Source organism: Phyllosticta citriasiana (assembly GCF_038021145.1).
Source record: "Phyllosticta citriasiana strain CBS 120426 chromosome Unknown IWZ02scaffold_1, whole genome shotgun sequence".
In the NCBI taxonomy this organism is placed as follows: Eukaryota; Fungi; Ascomycota; class Dothideomycetes; order Botryosphaeriales; family Phyllostictaceae; genus Phyllosticta; species Phyllosticta citriasiana.
This window is the reverse complement of record NW_027117278.1, coordinates 2468294-2486600: the sequence shown is the minus strand read 5'-3', so window position 1 is coordinate 2486600 and position 18307 is coordinate 2468294. Positions and strand designations below refer to the sequence as shown.

Below are 18307 nucleotides of genomic sequence, written 5' to 3'. Positions count from 1 at the left end.
AACCAGGCATCAGCCAAGATTTGGAGCAAACATTCCATGGTGCCCCTACTTGAACAAGCTTTGAGGCAAGACTATTCAACCCCGGAAGATTCCAAAAGACGAGCGAAGTGGCGAGAAATTCCTCTACGTGGTGGCTGAGGTCTTGCTCTGCATGGCTGAGGCTGTCTTCGGCTTCCTTGGCATTGGAGAGACATGCTATCAGGACAACCTCATCGAATTCCGGCACTTTGACCGCTCTTTCTTGTTGCGTAAGTTGTGGCATGTGGCCATATCAAGAGGGGCTGAAACGCGTCACATTCGATCATGATGCCCGTCAGTGAGTGGAAGCAGTCATGATGATGAGTGGATGTGGTGTAGGCATCCAACTAGAGGGCCGGTCAGTCGGCCACAGGCCAAACGGAGAATTATCAGAGAATGGAGGGGGAAAGGTGCTGCGGTGCCGTGATGTCTGAACAAGGGATGTGCATGTTCAAGTCTGGCCGCCAATTATTCCGCTCACATGGGCAGAGGCGTCGTCAGTCCGGTGTGTGTAGCCTGCGTCTTTAAGAGCTGAAACACAGATCTCAAGCCATCTCGCAGGCTTAGGGGGGCCGTGTGTGCCCTCAGGCCTATTTTGCGCGGGTATAGATGCTGATTGGGGGCAGCACACCCTCGTTGAGCGTGGCAGACCGTTGAGACAGAGACAAGAATACACGAGGACAAGAAGATTGTTGGGTGACCCCCTTGCGCAGGTTGCACGGCAGAGGAGGTGGTGTTGAAGTTGAGAGGACTCGCGCACTGCTTTCCGACGCGACCCCCATCCATTCTTCTCCTCAGCACCTCAGCATCCATGCCCACGTCCCGTCTGCACCTGCGCGCGACAAACACCGCAAATGCAGCAATCGACGTTGAACGAGTCCATCTGACTCCAAGCTGCTGCTGCTGCAGGGCGCAGCCAAGCTCAAGGGCCGATCCGCTGGGGACGCACCAAAGGCAGAGGCGAGCGCCATTTGTTACTCACAAACACCACGCCCAATCATCACGGCAGCGCGCAGAGCTGCTTTTGGCCGCCACAACTACCGACAGGCTGGATGCGACGGAGCGAAAGATCGAGCTCCCCAGATAACCGGATGTGTTATGCTGGCCTGGCGTCATGACTTCAAAGAGACCACCAGTGCAGATCGACAAACTGCCTCCCTCTTCTAAACTCGACATACGCCCAGAATCTTTCTTCGGTCTTTCTGCCATCGATCCAAGTCCGCTGACCGCTGTCTATCCTCGTCCACGGTCCCTTGCCCTCCTGACAGGCCCTTCTGACTGCCCAGCTCTTCTTTGACAACGCCAGTGGCCTTGCCCATCGCCTCCCAGCCTCGAGGTAAGCTTGCGCTCCGTCCGCATCCTCTGCGCACGGCAGTAAGCAGGGCCGCAATCAACACTGTAAACCAACGTTCCTGCCAGGATACAGTCAGCCATGGCCGCGCCCTGGCTGTCCACCGCAGTGAGAATTCATGCACAATCCAACATCGTTTCGCCTTCCTGCTTCCTTCGGACGCCTCGTCACGATTCTTCAATATCAATGGCTACCCAACCAGGCGCGCAACATGTCTAAGCCAAAGACCCAGGAAGGACCCATGATGCGCCTCACAAAACTGCCTTCACTGCCACAGTAAGCCCTTGTTTCCCTTGCCAGTCCCGGGCCTTGGCTGGATTTTCCAGCATCCGAGCAGGCTGGCATGGTCAAGGGGATCCAAAGAAAGAGCAAGCCAGTCAGCCTTTGCCGTGGCTGCTTCGCCTCCAAGTATTCGTAACCATGCTCTCAACACCATCACCAAAAGCCAGCCACAAAGCACACATCTGACTCTGCTGCACGCACCCGAGCCAGGCAAGTCGGAGAGGATCCCGCCCTCCCAAAGCTCCAACAGGCTTGGTGTAGCAGCGAAATCCAGGGTTCACTCGCACGCAGCCACCCGCAAGAACCACGGGGTCGCGAATCCGCTTTCCTATTCAGTGTGGTGGTCGACGCAACCACCAATGTTGCACTCGACCACCACCATTGTCAATGAGCGGCACTCGCATCTCGCGTCGCAGCGGATGCCGTAAACTCCGATCCGTCACGACCGTTGCAGACCAAGTTCAAGGCCGACCTCCATTATCATTTTACTCATCCATGTACTCTATGCAGACTTGCCATGCATGCATGGCGCGGGAAGTGATGGGCCCGTCCGGCCGCCCGCATCCCATGCGATCCCTATTGACGCGCACGCGCGGACCTCCGTAGCGTAACCGTGGTCAGCAACCTTGCTCCGGACATTCACTGGACCAAGACGAAGCTTGGCGAGCAGCCTCCGTTCCGTCTTCTTTTTTTCTCGCATTTGCTTTTTGAGATGGCGGAGGGGCCGAGATGAAATGAGCCTCGCCGGACGCGGCTAAGCAAAAACAAATCAAGCAAATGAGGTACAAAAGGCGTGCGACACGGCGGGCGGCCCGCGGGCGACAGGTCCGTGAACGAAGCAAGAGACGGATACGACGTACGGACCGCATCGACGAGCTGCAGGAGGTCGATCAGACCAAGGTCGGTGGCCCAAGACCTGTCCAAACCAGAAACGGGACCTGCCAAAGATGAGGAGGGTGTGCTGCGGTAGGGCAACGTCAAGGGGCACCCCACCCATCTCCACGTGCAGCACCTCTTGATGGCTCAAGGCCAACGCCAATGGTCAAGCACGGGTAAGAGAGGACAGGAGCAACTGGATAGTTGCGACTGTTCGGCTGCATTCCAGAATGCGTTTCTACCCGCTGCCCGCACTTTTCGCCGCTTCAGCTCTTGCCATCATCTCAGACACTTTTCCGTCTACTTTTGCCATACCCCGGCCCCTTTTTCGACTTCCCAATCTGCTGCGGAACAGCCACCACCACCACCACCACCAGCAACAAGACGCCCGTTATGTCGTGTCCCGACCGAGAAAAAACAAAAAATATTAACTGACGGAGCTCACCCGGGAAATGGCGACGAAATCAGGCATGCCAAGCACAAAGTAGGCTCCAAGTTTGGCCTGGCACCATGGTGGAGAGCTTGAGCGTTCCGCAGATGGCGACACGGCAGGCCGCAGCGACAGCGACATTCCCGGCAGCAGAAGCAGCAGCGGCAGCTCGGCCGCACAGAGAGGAAGAGGTGCCGGCGGCGCTGATTCCGGCCAAGGACGACTGGCGAGCCCAGAAAACGCCAACCTTTTGTTGCTCGTACAAGGCCGCAAACGAGACGGACAGACGCGTCCCAGTCAACACCCTGTCGGATTGCTTGCTTGCGCAGCATTTTCGTCACTGCCCACCAGGGCAAGTCTGATCACGTCATTGTCGGCGACGCACCCAATCGCAGAGCGAATGCGGGGAAATCCCCGCCTGCGCGCGCGCACCCTGAATGCAGGCCTTCATCCACCCGTGGTCGAAGAGGGAGCGCGGGCGAGGACGGGGTGATGTAAGCTGCAGACCGCTTGCTTGCATGCATGCGAGAGCTTGCTTGGTTCCCTGGCAGAGGTAGGTGTGCGATGTTTGCTCGTTGGCTGAGCATGCGCGCGCGCGGCGACAAGGACAGGGGTCTCGTTGGCTGCTCCGTCCGTTAGTACCTATTACCACACTGTATGTGCGGGAGAGGCACCAGGCAATGCAGCTCATTCGGCTCTGGGAAATGAACTCTTTGCTGCTGCTGCTGCTGCTTCTGCTGCTGCTGCTGCTTCTGCTGCTGATATGACCTGATATCGTTCCAGCCTTGGGCCATGCACATCCCGAGAAATGGAACTCGTTGTCTGTGCCAAATCCACACTGGCAGACGGCGAGCGAGCGATACCGGCGGTGGTACGAGCGAATGAGCAGGAGGTCAGTCATCAATCGGAGGAGAAACAAGATGACACTGCGCCGGATAGTGCCGTCCGTCCAGGTAGGGCAGGCAGTGCAGAAGGAGGTGGGGCAGGCAAAGAAAAGTCAAGTGATGGGCAAACAGGTTGGCTGTCTGTCTATCCGGCTAGCCAGGGCCGGGCGTGGGTGGGCTGGACTGGACCGGACTGGAGTGGATCGTCGCCTCGTGCTGTGGCTATACTATAGGTAAGTTGACTGTCTTCGGTTTCCGTTGTTGATTGGAGGGGCTGCTACAGGAGTGCTGCTGGGGGTGCTGCTGCTGCTGTAGGCAGGCATGCAAGCGAGAAAGCACGCAGAACAGAGAGTTTCCTTCATGTGTGCGACCTGTCTGTCTCGCCTGCAATCGATTTACAGACAGGCACGGCGTATCGCACCACCAGCACCACCACTACCAACAACTTACCGGTACGGTACCAGCCGCCGATGGACGCGCAGAAGCAGCGCACAAAATGCCGTCTGCTCTTGGATATCAGATCTTTTTCCCTCTTCCACACTTGGCCTACATACATACACACATACCAAGGTTTAGGTCGGCCGGCGGTTACATTCATCATCTGCCCATCAACGGTAATCTCCCTCTGCCACACACACACACACACACATTCCTTTCACGCACCGCCGATCCCATCAACCCACGGCATCACGGCCTACGTCAGGGCGTCCGTTCATCCATCATCTGTCTGTCTGTCTGTTTGTAGCACTCTCTCTCTCTCTCTCTCTCTCTCTCTCTCTCTCTCTCTCTCATCTGTCAGTCAGTCCGTTAAACCACCTGCGCAAGCAAGCAAATCACCAACCCACCCCATCCCTTTCACGGCTGGCCGGCTGGCCCGCCGCTCGCACCCACCCGCCTTTCGTCTCCACAGGGAAAGAGATCGCCGCCGCCGCTGTGTGAGTGCCTGGTACTATAGTCTACTCCACACCTCTACACACTTTTTCGGGGTGCGCAACGGAGTGAGTAGGTGCGTGGTGAGCTCTTTTCTGCTGCTGCTGCTGCTCCCGGTGACCTTCTTTTATCTTGCTTTGCTTTGCTTTGTTTTGCGTTGCGTTGCGTTGGCCCCCTTTGCAGCAATCAAGCTACATGTAGGTGTAGAGGTTGAGGCGAGAGAAGGCGAGAGAAGGAAGGCGAGATGAGATGGGATAAAGTGTGGCGCGTGCGTGCGTGCGTCGGTTGTGCGCCTGCTGCATGTCTGGCATATGTTCGCTCGTACGAGCAGATAGGGAGGGAGGGAGGGAGGGAGGTAGAGACATGCGGAGTCAGGCGTTTGGCAGATGGGCTGACTGACTGACTGATTGAGGCGGAGGAGGTGGTTCTACTCACTCACAGGTAAGCTGTTAGGTCCGTTTGTAGGTATCTGGTTTACCACTGCGCTCCAAAACTCGCTGCTGAGTAGGGAGTGTGGTTGGGAAGTAAATAGGTGGAGGGATGGATGGATGGTATGTTCTCATTTGCTCTGAATAGTATATATCTTAATGAAACCCCTTCAACACTGCTCTACCTATCTAGAGCTCTGCTTTCCCGCCTGTGCACCTACCTACCTTACCTATCCACCCTTCTAGCTATCCCGCAGCATCGCGCATTCACTCGCTCACTCGTGCAATCATTCGAAGGAAAAAGCGTGCGTGGGCTATTGACTGCGGCGGTGGTGGCAAAGCGACAAGGCGGAAAGGAAAAGAAAAGCCGCCTCCGTGCCTGGCTGCGCCTGTGTCATGCTGCGTAAGGCTGAGTTCGGTTGGGTTGATCGAGATGGATAGATAGAAGGTCGCGTAGGTCAGTTGAAGAGTCAGTGAGGATCATACCCAGGGGGAATGGGGGAGTTGAGTTGAGTTGGGAAGTGCGTAGCCAAAAAAAAAAAAAAAAAAAGACCGGCGTGGGGAGAGAGGGATAGCACTTTAGAGAAGAAGGCATCTTCGACACTTCGTGCAAATAACAAAACAACATATGTATCTCAGTACACACTTCAGTCCCCATCCTTCCCCATCACACCGTTATACTACCCTACGGTACGTACCTACGTACCTCATCCATCCATCCATACATCCATCCACCACGCCTAGCCCGCCTACCCGCTGTCAAAAGCCCGTCAGACGCGTCAACCGCCCGCACGTCAACGCATCAGTAATCAATCAGGCATCAATCCAAGCCACTCACTCACTTTTCTCACTTTCTCCCCTCCCCTTCTCGCTCCTCCTTTCCTTCTCCTTCCCCTCTATACTCTTCTCCCCTGTCCAGCCAGCAATCATCAGATCATGTAAGCGATAAGCAGGAACACGCTCGCTCCTTCCTACCTGCCTGCCTGCTTGCCTCGCCTCATCTCGCTTAACGCACCCCTCCCTCCCTCACTCCGTCCACAGGTATACCCATTCATTCATTTACAATCGACGGACTTGCATCACTGTCGTCATCAGCAGCGGCAGCGACGGCTTCGGCATCATCGGCACCACGACTGCCCGCCATTAAAGCAGTTTGGCTCGTCAGCTCAGCTCGCTCCCACACAAACACCCACGCATCTACGACGGCCGCACGCAGCAGGGAGTGCCATGCATGTATGCGGGCGGGCAGGACAGTGCGGTACGGCAAGGTACGGTACGGTACGGGCGGCTAGGCGGGCGGGCGGCGGCCGAGAGCTGGGCTGACTAGCTAGCTGGCTAGGTAGCTAGGTAGCTGACTGGCTTGCCTGCCTGGCTTTGCCAAGGATTGAGGAAGTGAGTGATGGCATGGATTAACATATAGGGTTAGGCATAAATGGAAGGGAGGAGAGTAGAGTTAGGGTTGCGGCACACGGTGCGAGAGAGAGTTGTGTGTGCGTGTGTGCGGGGTGGCGGCGACGGAAAGGTAGGGATGTGCGTGGTAGTTGGAATGGCAATGCCGAGGGCATCGATAGAGAGATGGAGAGATGATGGAGAGTAGCGGTTGGGGTTTACGTAGAGACAAAGTTAACAGACTAGAAGAGGAAGCAGTGTAAAGAAACTGAAAGACTAGGCGGCGCGAGGGAAGACGGATGGCTAGGTGGGTAGAAGAAGCGGGACGAGTCGAGGTCAAGGGAAAAAAGTGTGCCTGTTGTGCTTTGACGAGGAAAGAAGGGCAAGAGGAAGGGAGCGGGCGGGCGGGCGCCTGTGGCGACGGATGGTCAGGCCCGTCCAAGGAAAGGCATGTGGATAATAGCGTGGAGTAGGTTTTCGTGAGCAGGACGCCTTGAGACCATGGGCAGAGAAGAGTAGAGCGTGACAAACTGACGGATGCGCGGGCGGACAAGATGGATAAGATGCGAGGTTGGTTGGATGGACGAGCTAGCTAAAGATCGACAAGTGGGTAGGTAGGTAGGTGGGCAGCTAGAGCGCCGGCAGGTGGAATAGCTAGCTGCCGGCAGACGAAATAGAGGATACATGGCAGCAGGACTGTAGGCTGGGCGGGAAGCCGGGGCTGGGGGTCGTCGTTGTAAGCACTCCGGCGCTAAGCTTTTGGTCGCAGCTAGTTCTTGGAGCTAATAGCAACGACGGTCCGCGTGGGCGCTGCACCGCACTCATCGCCGCACACTGCCATCTTGACCGGACGCCTGCGTACGCATGCAGACACTTGGTCCCTCGACGCGACGGCGACGGCCGTGACGGGACGATGGCGACGGCCGACGGGGGACGGCATTTGCGTGTCTGCGACTACCGCTGGGTGGTGGGGTGGCGAGTTTACAACATGTAGCGAGCTAGCTGGGTAGCCATGTCCATGGTGTGGTGTGCAAACCGAGTGGCATTGTGTCCGCGCGCCGTCACTGCCCACTCCCTTGGTACGGTGTTCAGGGCAACATGCAAAGCAGAAAAAGCACTGCTGCCGTGTTTGGCGCTGCGCTGCCTTGTTTGCACCTTGTCAACCGACGCGCTGCCTGACAAGTCTCCCGACCGTCTGGCTCTCCCCGGAGCCTGTCTGCAGGCGGCGTGGGCAACACAAGTAGGATGCTCAAGCGTCGGGAGCGCACGGAACGTCGCCGTGTGGCCCCGACCGGCAGGGCAGGAGGGCAGGGCTGACGGCTCGCTGCCGCTGTCTGTCTGGGCTTGACAGACCGAGGCTCTGACCAAAAAGCACGACCGACTAGGGGCGGATGATGATGATGATGGCTGCTGGGGTCATCAGAGGAAACGAGTCATCGCATCCACAGCGTCATCATCATGATGGCTGCTTGGGAGAACTGCGAGGCGCTGCGCCTCAGACAAGACGACCGGACATGTTGCCTCAGCCTCGTTTTGGTTGCCGGGTCTCGGGGGTGTTGGATACGGCGCATGGCCCTGGCTTGCTTTGGAATCAAAAGAGTCAGAAACGTAGCATGGGAGAAACCAATATCGTAAACCGGCACATTGTGGCGGAGAGAGAATCATCGGTTGTGCTTGAGAAATCATGCGTGCCTTGAACGGCGACAGAGCATTGGACGATCCGGAAGAGGGCCCTGAGCCGTGAGCGTTGCATCTCACGCAGGGCGCCATTATCCGCGTTAGTGGATGTAGGAACTCGCACGTCGTGATTGGCGAACCTGAGACGGGGTTCGCGGTGAGTAAGCCGACCTGTGGGCAGATGATTGCCCATGCCTGAGCAAATGCTCTTTCTTTCGACGTGGTAAATAATCAAAGACACGGACATGTCAACAAATGACTCCCAAGTGTCAGGCACCGGTGACGTACAAGCAGGCAGCGCGGCCATTCATTCGCAACGTCTTGAATTCTTGGGGAGCGGCGACGCGTCGCCATGTCTGGGACGACGCGCACGCAGTCCATGCAGTAGCGTAGAGCAGAAGCACTTCTAATCGTTCATCCAGGCCGCCACTCTGTTGCCTCCAAAGCGCGCAGCGAAGCGCAGGCCGGAGGATCCCATCGGAAAATAGGAGACGAGATACCACAGCAGACAAATGAGCTGGGCGATCGACGAGATGAGGGTCAAAAAGGTCGAGTGTAGCTATAGCGCAATCACGCGCCCCAGACGTCAACACGAGCAATCGCATGCGGCGCCTAGCGTGGGGTGGTGGGAAGGAGGAGGAAGTAGTGGTGGCGCAACAGGGATGCAGCAGGGGAGGGGGAGGAGGCTTGATGGGAAGGGGATGCGAAAGCAAGTTTATCGATTGCAAGGATGGCGGGACATGTCTACTCACCCCGAGCGCAAAGTAAAGCGTCAGCGCAATGGTGCCAAAGTAGGCGGCCGTAAACGGCAGACGCGGCCCGGAAACGAGATGCTGGACTTTTTTCCAAAAGAGGACCGTCAGCACGAGCAAGAGAACGAGGTGGTCCTTGGATTCATGCTCACCATACTGCTTTGGGCCCATCATGACAGCCCATGAGGCCAGGAAGAGGACGGAGCCCATGGTCCACCTGAGGAATAGAGAACGAGCGTTAGCGGGCGCGGATCCCTGCGTGGCTGCCAGCTGATGATTGGAACATGGGTAGAAGAGGAGTTGAGATTAGGTAGCGACATCTGCAGTGCACCGCAGGTAGCACCCGCATGATCGCTGGTGGGTGTGGGCCTTTGTCTCAGAAGGGGAACGTGGCTCAGGGCCGTCTTGATGTAGACGACGTCGCCACTACAGGCCGCCCGGCCTGTCAAAATGCATGAAAGCGGGTCGGGCGAGATGACATGCACATTTGGGATGGTGATGGTGGTGGTGGCCCTGGTTGGGCGGCGATACTTACAGAACGGCAAACTTTGTAGGCTTTAGCACAAAAATGCCGGTAGGCATCAGGGCAAAACAAGTGATGAACATGGCTGCGGCAGCCAGGTTGAGACCGCCAAATATGAGGAGTTTATCCCATCGGCTCACTGGGGACAAAGCAGCTGTCAGCTAGAGCAGGGTGGTGGTTTAGGTTGGACCCGCGCGCATGCAAGCGAGATGCAGACCAGGAACTGAGCAAGGCGAGACTCACGGGCAAACCAACCCTCCTCTTCCTCTCGTCTCGAAGGCGCTGGCAGGGGGGCGCCGGGGTTCTCGTGAGTGGGCAGGCTAACATAGCCGCCACCGTTGCCAAAGGGGTTCAGCGACTGGAGCCTACCCAACATGGGCGTGGTCTGGGACGTGTTGACGGGCACGTCAGGATCGCGCCGACTCCACCCCAAAGAGTTGATCGAGTCGCGAAACGAGGCCGAGGCCATGACGGCGGTGTTGGAGGAGCAACGCCTGGGGAACCGGTGGATGGTGCACCGGGGCGGCAGAGGCTGGTGCTTGGCGCGCAGTGCTACTCGATCGGCGGCGCTCGTATAGGTGGTGATGGAGGAAGCCGGCGGCCAAAAGGTGGGAGCAGAAGGCGGGCTAGCGCCGACGGGAGGCGGCGGAGAGCGCGGCGATTGCGTGCAGATGATGACTGGGGAGTGGGTCCTGGGTCTCAGACAGGGCTGGCAGGTATCGACGTGTGATGCGGAGGATGGCAGCAGAGGAGGAAGGGGAGGAGGAGGAGGAGGGGATGGATGGACGGAGGAACAGTTTGTTGACGTGTGTAGAGCAGGTGAGGAGCTAGCGCGACGCGGCGGAGAGGAGGGAGGAGTGCCGGGGAGGGCGGAGGGTGATTGGCGGGGAGACGCGGCGGGTTTGGCGGCGGTGAGTCGGGACGGCGAGCGAGGTATCGTGATGGGATGGGAGTTGACGATGGTGGTGGTGGTGGTGGTGGTGGTGGTGTCGGTGTCGTGTAGGTGTGGTGGTGTGGAGGGCGCAACCCAGGGAGGGTGGGTTACGGGGGGGTCGAGAGAAATGCTGCGCGGCAATGGCGATCCTGTCCTGGGGCCTGTGTGCCTGTCTCACAGTGTGGCGGTGGGGAGTGGGAAGGGTACATGTATAGTGAATGAAGGGCAACGAAGACGTGACCGACTGAGACTTGAGCCAAACGTGACCCAGCAGGCCAGAGAGGGTGTGGCTGTTGCTGCAACGCCCATATATTCCGCCATGGTCCCAGAGCCAGGCCGACGAAGAAAAAAAAAAACGAAAGGGTCATCAATCAATCATAATAATTCTTTATCCATTCCACCTCCACCTGTCCCTCGCCAAATTCCTCGCATCCAGTCCCCAATTCTGGCGCTCTCGGCGGCCTCTGCCCATTTTTTTGCCGAAGCCGGCTCCAGGAATAATAAAGACCAGCCAGCCAGCCAGCCAGCCAGCCAGGCCAAGCGGAGATCGTCCAAAGCACGCCCGGGGACCCCGCCATCCACCATCATCTCATATCCTCTCCATCTGCGCTCGCCCTCTGCTCCGACCCTTTGCTCCCCATCACCTCCCAAACCCGACGGAACTCCCTCCCCACGCGACTCCAGGCCGCTGCAGGCCGAGCGCCAGTCAATCCGCATTGACCCGCCCTCGTTAGCCATCGTCGACCCTCATCAACCTCTTCTGCCTCGTCGCCGCTCCCTTCCGACCGCTTCCCTTGCCGTCCACCCACCGCCACCCACCGCTTCTTCACCCTCTCCACTCCATCTCGTCGCAACCTCGTCGCCACCGACTCTCTCCACCTTCCCCAGGACCCTCTCAATTGCTACCGTACGTCCTCACCCTCTCCATTGCTCCTCCCCCGTGGCCACGTCTGGACTCTGCCTTCGGCGCCCTCGCTCGCCGTCCTTCAGCCTTAGCTTCGCGCTGCGCATGAGGTTAGACTCTTGTGCGACCTGCTCGTCTGCTGTTGTGCTCGCTCCTCCCCAGTCCAGACGACGCCTGCCGCGTATCCCGCTGCTTTTCGCGCCTTTGGGCCATTGTCTCATTCGGTGCGGCGCGCGCCACCTCTCCATGTGCGCTCGTCTTGAGCGGACCGTTGCGAGGCTGCCTAAGCACCACACCAAAGAAAATATACACGTTTAAAAAAAAAAAAAAAAAAAAAAAACCAAAAACGCTAATCCTTCTGCTGTAACCCCAGACAAACAGATTCGGTCGCTTTTCACCGACGACGTGTTTGTCGCCAACCGCCCTGTTCCTCCACATCTCGCCTCCCACCCTCCTCACCGCCCATCGAGCGTTCCACACGGCTGACGGGGCTCTCTCCACGTCACTGAGACGGCTGCTGCGAATTCGTCCACTCGGTCCAGCCACATTAACAAGCACGCCCTCTTCGAAAAAGGTACGACGACCACCAGGAATCGCCGAAATTCAGGCGTTCCGGGCCAAGGCGTCTGGATGCCGGAGTGTGCCGCGACAACGTTCAAGCAATGCAAGGCTAATACTCTCATGCAGGCCTCGACGCACGCTCGTCCGTAAACTGGAAGCGCATGCAAGCTCTGCCACTTTCTCACCCCCGATCATCCTCAACGCCTGTCCGGATTGCCTGATCCTCGCCTACCAGAGCGCAAATCGCTTCCACGAGCACCAATTTAAGCAACAAGGGATCCGTGGCTCTGCTGTTGCCATTTGCTGCATAGAGGCCCTCTACGTCAGGCTTGCCCCCAGCAGCGCTCCTAGGCCGAGCAAATACCACTTGCGTAACCGTCGACACGAGCAGACTCAGTGATGATTATAGGTTAGTTTCCATCTCTCATTTCCGCCCGTGTGCCTCTTTGGGGGGTGCTGCTTCCTTCATATGTCGTGACTCGGAGCCATGCGGTCGACGCCCGTGCCTACAGTCGACCCTTTGAGCGTCACTTGGAGGCTAAGCGCGGCTTTTGCGGGGCGTCTGAATCGGTGCGCGCACCGCTCACTCCCAATGCGCACAGGCGACAACGTCGCTTGACTCTCTGCCTATAAGATGGACCCGCTGACTCTTTCGCCAGCCGATACCAAGATCACCCACTTTCCATCCTTCGGCAGTTACAACAAACAAGCACCCGGTAAATCAGGACTTGGCGACTCTGCAGATCGAACATTCACCTCGAACATGGCCAACACCGGCTCGCCGGACACATACATCAAAGAGGAAGAGCAGCAATTCAATCCACATCAATTCAACAACAGCGACTTTGACATGTCGCAACACTTTCCCAATTCAGGGCAGCAGTTTGGCGTCAACCCGACCGAGCTGACCATGGGAACGAACTTCATCATGAACAACGGCTACGGCTCTACCAACATGTCGTCCAGCATCCTGGGCAACTCCAACATTGCCGACGACGAGCTCGCCGACCTGGTGGGCGACCAACCAAATCAACACGGTGGCTTCCAGAACTTTGGCGAGAACAGGGACCAGCACAACCGCCCTGGCTTCTTCCAGAATCCTCCCAGCAGCGGTTCCATGGCCGTCAACACTCAGAACATGAGCATGTACTCGCACACTCCTGAGGGCGCCCCGATTCAGAGCCCGTTTGTCGAAGGCGGAAACTTTCACTACGGTAGTCATTTTCCCAACATGCAGCGGGTCGGAAGCGTGCCGAACAATTCATTCCACATGAACGCGAGACAACCATCGAGAATCGGCCTCGACCGCACAATGTCGGACTCGCGCAGCCCGATGACTCCCAAGACGCCGGCCCTCGGCGGTCTCCACCTCAACACGCCGGACTCGGGAAGTTTCCCCCAGCCTATCCACAACCCGAACCGGCCTGGACACGGCCACCACAAGAGCATGTCTTCGAGCAATTGGGACAACACGCCCGGCAGCGGGGGATCCTGGATCGACTCGCCTATTGCATCACCGCACCAAGTCTCGATGCATCCCCAAATCGAACACGTTCTGAGCACCGGCAAACACGGTGCCTCGCTGCCCGCCAAGGTCGAGAACGCCGGCCCAGGCTACCAGACCCAAGAAGCAAAACGCCGTCGGCGCCGCGAGTCTCACAACATGGTGGAGCGTCGTCGGCGAGACAACATCAACGAGCGCATCCAGGACCTCTCCAAACTGGTACCGCAGCACCGTCTCGAAGACGAAAAGATTCGCAAACACATCCACAACAGCGGGCCTCTGTCTCCCACCCTTGCCGCCAGTGGCATCTCACCGCCGCAAGCCACGTCGTTGCTGGCTGGACCCAACGGCAGGCGCGCCGCAGGCAACATCACCACTGGACTGCCGCTTGATGAGAAGGACAAGGGGCCCAACAAGGGTGACATCCTGAACGGATCGGTCAGCTGGACGCGCGACCTGATGTGGATGCTGTACCTCCAGCTCAGGCGCGAGTCGGAGTGCCATGCAATCATCCGCCAGCTCGGAGGGGAAGTGCCGTACGAAACGAGCGAGGAAGAGATTCGCATGCGGACCGAGCTCATCGATGCCGTCGAAAAGAACGGCGCGGAAAGCTTCCGCTACTCGCGTGGCCCGGGCAGCGGTCTGAGGGTTCCCAAGCACACCAACATTGCCGGAGAGCCTCTGCAGAACCCGATTTCGCCGCAAAGCCTCAGCCCAGCCATGCAAGATGCCAGCAGCGGCAACGTGTCAGGTGGTGCGGGGCAGCATCAATACTGGAACAATCAGACTCCCTTCAAGGAGGAGGATGAATTCGGCATGGAGCTTTGAGAAGCTCTGCGCCAGTCCTCCTTCAACTGCTGATTTGTTTGAGTGCGCGCCAGAATTGCAGAATTTGAGATGCCCACACCACACTGACACCGCATCTGTTCGAGCGTGTCGCGTCTCTTGGCGGCAGAAGCGGTAGAGACGCCTCAAGTCTCCTTTTCTCCTGAGTGGACAGGTCAGGTTGGCGTTTCACGATTTCCCTCGGTCGATTCCTGCTGGCTGCTGCCCTCTCCTTCGCTTCTCTGTCCCAATATTCCCATTTAACAGGAGTTCTGACGGGCATATGTACGGCATCCAAACGGCTTGACCGGAGTTCCTCTTTGCTGCTGGCTTTTCGAGTTCTACTGATTCGGGGCGGATTCGAGTCGATTGATGATATCCTCCGTGTGGCTTTTCCAATTTTTTTTCCTTTTGCCTTGGTTCCGATCTCGAACCTTTCCCCCCCCCCCCCCCCCCCCCCCCCCCCCCCCCCCTGGGTTTTCAGCTCCCCCTTTGCATACTTCAATCTGGATTCATTTCTGAGGCACGACTACAACTACTACTCTACTCATCTTCCTCGACTTGTCTTTTTCGAGCAATCACTTCATACACACACAACTCTGACGACGCGGTCCAGTCCTCTCTAAACGTATGGTCCTTGTTCTTTTCCCTGCTTTTCGTAGAGCGAGCAAAGGAAATGAGCCGTAGATTTAGACGACGATTGGCCGCAGGGTACGAAACGAACAACTTCCGGGACACTACTGCGGGAAATCGATTTATTGCTTGTCTTTTTCCGAGTCCTTTTGCGAAACCACCACCATCAACGACTGCTGCTCTTTACAACTGCGATGATTTCGGGTAGATAGGTGAGCGAGTGAGTGAGCGAAGGATTGGCCTTGTCTTTGATGTTTCTCTTTTCTTCGGGAACCTTTGATTTGCGTGTTTGCTTGCGTTCTTTGGGTTTTGATGCGTGTCCTTTTGTCCGCTTTGCTTTTACTTGATGGACTACAATTACTTTTTGCGTTGGTGCGAATGCAGATGCGGATGGCTGGCTACTACAGTACTCACTCTACTGCTTTCATTTCTGATAGTTCGGTCTTTGGTGGTTGATGGTGGTGCGTTGGTGGTTAGTGGGCAGTGCTACTACTGCTGCTGCTGCTGCCACTCCTGCTAGTTACTAGGTAATATCATGATATACACACTCTTCACACTATAATTTACATACTGCACGCACGTATGGGGTAAACACGAGTATATCTCTCCATAGTGACTTCACCTCCCTGCTAGTGCGCCTACATACATACAACACTCACTGCAACACCACCAGTAATCTACCTCGACTAATTCACCACCTCTGTGAAAGCATTTTTCTCACCTTTCTATCTACCAATTTATCCGCCTATGTAGCGTACTAACACCAACTTTCTCTTCCCCTAGCCCCCTTCCCCCCCCTCCATCATAACTAACCTATAAGAATCCTTCCTACCTATCCATCTCCCCATCTGCACCCCACAAGACCACCAACCCGACTGCCAACATATCCAAGGAGCCCGCCCGCCCACAGACAGACGAACAAATAGAAAGACCCAGCGCACCGGGCATCCCACACCTTCTCCCTCCCTCGCACCCCTTCCGCCCCACACAACACCCACACTTCCACACCGCTAGGTAGCCAGCAGCCCATCTATCCGCCAGTTGACTACCATCTCATCGTCATCGTCGTCGTCATCGGCATCCTTGCCCTACTCCTATTGCTCCCACCCGCCCGTCTGCCCGTTCGTCGAACATGGGCCGGCCAGACCGTATATCAACCTTCCAATCAACATATTAACATGTTGACCCGGATTAACGGCTGTTGCTGGGCTAGGACGACGAATGAATAAATGAATGGATGAGGGAGGGATGCGGGAAATGGCACACCCACGCACACGCACAAGCACACATAGGAGAGGAATTAATGGCTGTGCCGGCATCTACCGCCGCCCACCTATCTTTACAGCTATCTAAGGTAGGCAGGCCTACTAGTGGTGTGGGTAAAAGCAGATAGGCAGGTACCGTACCGTGCACACCGTTCATGGTGCCATGACGTGAGTGGTCTCAAAGCCAAACACCCGTCCACTCGCCCATCCGTCGTGATGTGGTCATTCATTGCGTCGAAGCGAAGTCAGTCAGTCAGTCAGTCAGTCAAGTCACGGACTGGACCGGACCGGACCGGGATGGGATCGACGGCGTCTGCGCCCGATCGACTTACTTGGCTGTCCTGGGCCAGCCTGGGTTGGGCGGTGGCGGCGACGACGACGGCAGCAGTGGTGGTTTCCCTGGTCCTGTGCACCTATCTGCCTGCCTGGTGGAGAGAAAAGAGATAGAGACGACAGACTTGACTTGATTTGATTTGACTTGCGCCAGAGCGAAGACGAGTAGCCGGGACAGTGCTAACCAACTATGTAACCAACCAGCAGCGCGGCGAACGACGAGCAAGTCAGCAAGCAGGCGCTCTGGAGTCCAGACATTCAGACCCTGGACGCGCTGCTCACTCGCTCGTCCCTTGCATGCCTGCCTGGCAAGCAGCAGCAGCGCCGTGCCGTGCCGTGCCGCGCCGCCGGAAGCGCGAGTTCGAGAGGACAGCTGATCGGTGACTGGCCTGCTGCGCTGGCTGGCTGGCTGTTGGGTACATACGCAGGGACGGCGGACAGACTGGCGGGTGGTATGTTGGTATGTAGGTATGCATGTACGTATCTGTGTGGGTGGGTGGGTGCTGCTTCGGATCGTGCCGAGGGAGGGATGGAGGGGGAAAGTTTGGGTGAGGTGGCTGCTGCGCGCACATACTTGCGTGATTGGTTGGTTGGTTGGTTGGCTGGACTGCTGGTAGCTAGGTGGCTAGGTAGGCATATAGATAGACAGGTGGATAGGTAGGTGAGGGTGTGCAGGGTTCGTTGCGCAAGGAGACAACGGCACCGCAATCAACGGCTGGCTGCCGAGAGAGCGTTGAGGGACGTGGGTATTCTGGAGACAGTCGACGTGGTGGCTGGCTGGCTGGCTGGCTGCTAGCTGGTTGGGCGTGTGGACGGATAGGTTGAGGCGGTGCAATGTGGGTGGGTGCGGTGGTGACGTGGACGCAACAACGGGCGGGACAAGAGAGGGAGAAGGAGAGCAGCGGAGCGAAGGAGACGACGGCGGGTACGACGTTTCTTTTCCAAGGGTACTCGGACGATGCGTTGGCTGGTATTTTGGATGCCCTGAGGCGGTGCTGTGCGCTCATCTTTGTCCATCCCTTGCTTTGCTTGCCGCTTGCCGAAGGAGTACGTTGAAAGGGACGCGGAGCCGCGGGGCTGGTTTGGTGTAGGGGAGATCGGCGGCGCATCTCTGGACCGGTGCGAGGATGCGTCGTCTTGCAGTGAGCGGACTGGCTGCTTGCTTATGCCTTCTTGGGCTCTGTGGATGCGTTGGCAGCGGAGGTGCCGCCATTGGCCTTGTTGTCCTCCCCGAATCCAAGATTCTTCATCTCGTCAGGAGCCATCAGGTTGCTAAGGGGTTCGTTATCAGTCCTCTTTCCTTTCAAGGGGTACCCATTTGCGGGGATTGCCGTCTCGTAGATTGCGTTTGTGGTGTTGAGAATGGGGGCCGGATGACTTGCGTCATACCGTTTGGCCGGGTATGTCTTGCAATTGCGGCGACAGTGGTGGAGGACATTTTGAGCGCTTCCACAGGGGCCAGCACAGAGGGCGTGACTCACTGGTCCATGCGGCACTGGAGGTATGACTTTGCCAGCAGCCGGCATTCTTGGTCGTTGGTGCCTCTGTGGATCTTCAGACAGCGCATGTACTGACCCATGACGGCCTTGCATTCGCCTGGCGTGACGGCCTGTCAGTTTGCTGCTCTTTCCGCATACATAGCTTGTCTCCGTGTCGAACAATGGCAATAGTCGGGTCTGAGATGGGTTCTACGGGGGCAGGGGAGGTCGAGTTTGTGCGGCGTACCAAAGTGGTCGAGAGGGAAAGATCCGCGTTCCGGCCTGAGATTCTCTGCGTTCAGCTCGCCACTCTTTGCGCCATGGCCTGGG

At 57.4% G+C, this 18307-nt stretch overlaps 5 protein-coding genes across 5 annotated transcripts; 2 read left to right on the top strand and 3 right to left on the bottom strand.

Moving 5' to 3' along the window:
• The first annotated feature begins 4084 nt into the window (after positions 1-4084).
• On the top strand, positions 4085-5116 carry IWZ02DRAFT_29088 (uncharacterized protein). The gene has a single exon (XM_066763787.1). It carries the CDS (start codon positions 4312-4314, stop codon positions 5017-5019), a length of 708 nt encoding a protein of 235 aa, XP_066627437.1. The 5' UTR covers positions 4085-4311; the 3' UTR covers positions 5020-5116.
• Positions 5117-8529: 3413 nt separating this feature from the next.
• IWZ02DRAFT_28970 (Got1/Sft2-like family-domain-containing protein) lies at positions 8530-10188 on the bottom strand. The gene is made up of 5 exons (XM_066763764.1): positions 9784-10188; positions 9553-9679; positions 9170-9234; positions 9018-9103; positions 8530-8824 (listed from the first exon to the last, which is right to left on the bottom strand). The coding sequence occupies exons 1-5, from the start codon at positions 10007-10009 to the stop codon at positions 8672-8674; spliced, it is 657 nt and encodes a 218-aa protein (XP_066627436.1). The 5' UTR covers positions 10010-10188; the 3' UTR covers positions 8530-8671.
• Positions 10189-12440: 2252 nt separating this feature from the next.
• IWZ02DRAFT_28933 (HLH transcription factor-like protein) lies at positions 12441-14282 on the top strand. Its single transcript, XM_066763758.1, has one exon. The coding sequence runs from the start codon at positions 12574-12576 to the stop codon at positions 14269-14271; it is 1698 nt and encodes a 565-aa protein (XP_066627435.1). The 5' UTR covers positions 12441-12573; the 3' UTR covers positions 14272-14282.
• A 2582-nt stretch (positions 14283-16864) lies between these two features.
• On the bottom strand, positions 16865-17792 carry IWZ02DRAFT_28908 (uncharacterized protein). Its single transcript, XM_066763752.1, has one exon. The coding sequence runs from the start codon at positions 17606-17608 to the stop codon at positions 17117-17119; it is 492 nt and encodes a 163-aa protein (XP_066627434.1). The 5' UTR covers positions 17609-17792; the 3' UTR covers positions 16865-17116.
• On the bottom strand, positions 17690-18258 carry IWZ02DRAFT_367686 (uncharacterized protein; the record flags this gene model as incomplete). Its single annotated transcript, XM_066764368.1, has 3 exons — positions 17690-17771; positions 17981-18095; positions 18225-18258. Coding segments are annotated over 3 exons (231 nt in total), but the record flags the coding sequence as incomplete, so codon positions are not given.
• Between the last annotated feature and the right edge of the window lie 49 nt (positions 18259-18307).

What these genes read in the sequence shown, in the direction of transcription:
- IWZ02DRAFT_29088 (XM_066763787.1), top strand. Translation starts at nt 4,312, where the DNA reads ATGGACGCGCAGAAGCAGCGCACAAAATGCCGTCTGCTCTTGGATATC.
- IWZ02DRAFT_28970 (XM_066763764.1), bottom strand. Translation starts at nt 10,009, where the DNA reads ATGGCCTCGGCCTCGTTTCGCGACTCGATCAACTCTTTGGGGTGGAGT. An exon ending in AGAGGAGGGTTGGTTTGCCC is followed by an intron (nt 9,680 to 9,783) that starts GTGAGTCTCGCC and finishes CTTTGTCCCCAG; the next exon opens with TGAGCCGATGGGATAAACTC. An exon ending in CGCTTTACTTTGCGCTCGGG is followed by an intron (nt 8,825 to 9,017) that starts GTGAGTAGACAT and finishes ATTGCGCTATAG; the next exon opens with CTACACTCGACCTTTTTGAC.
- IWZ02DRAFT_28933 (XM_066763758.1), top strand. Translation starts at nt 12,574, where the DNA reads ATGGACCCGCTGACTCTTTCGCCAGCCGATACCAAGATCACCCACTTT.
- IWZ02DRAFT_28908 (XM_066763752.1), bottom strand. Translation starts at nt 17,608, where the DNA reads ATGCGCCGCCGATCTCCCCTACACCAAACCAGCCCCGCGGCTCCGCGT.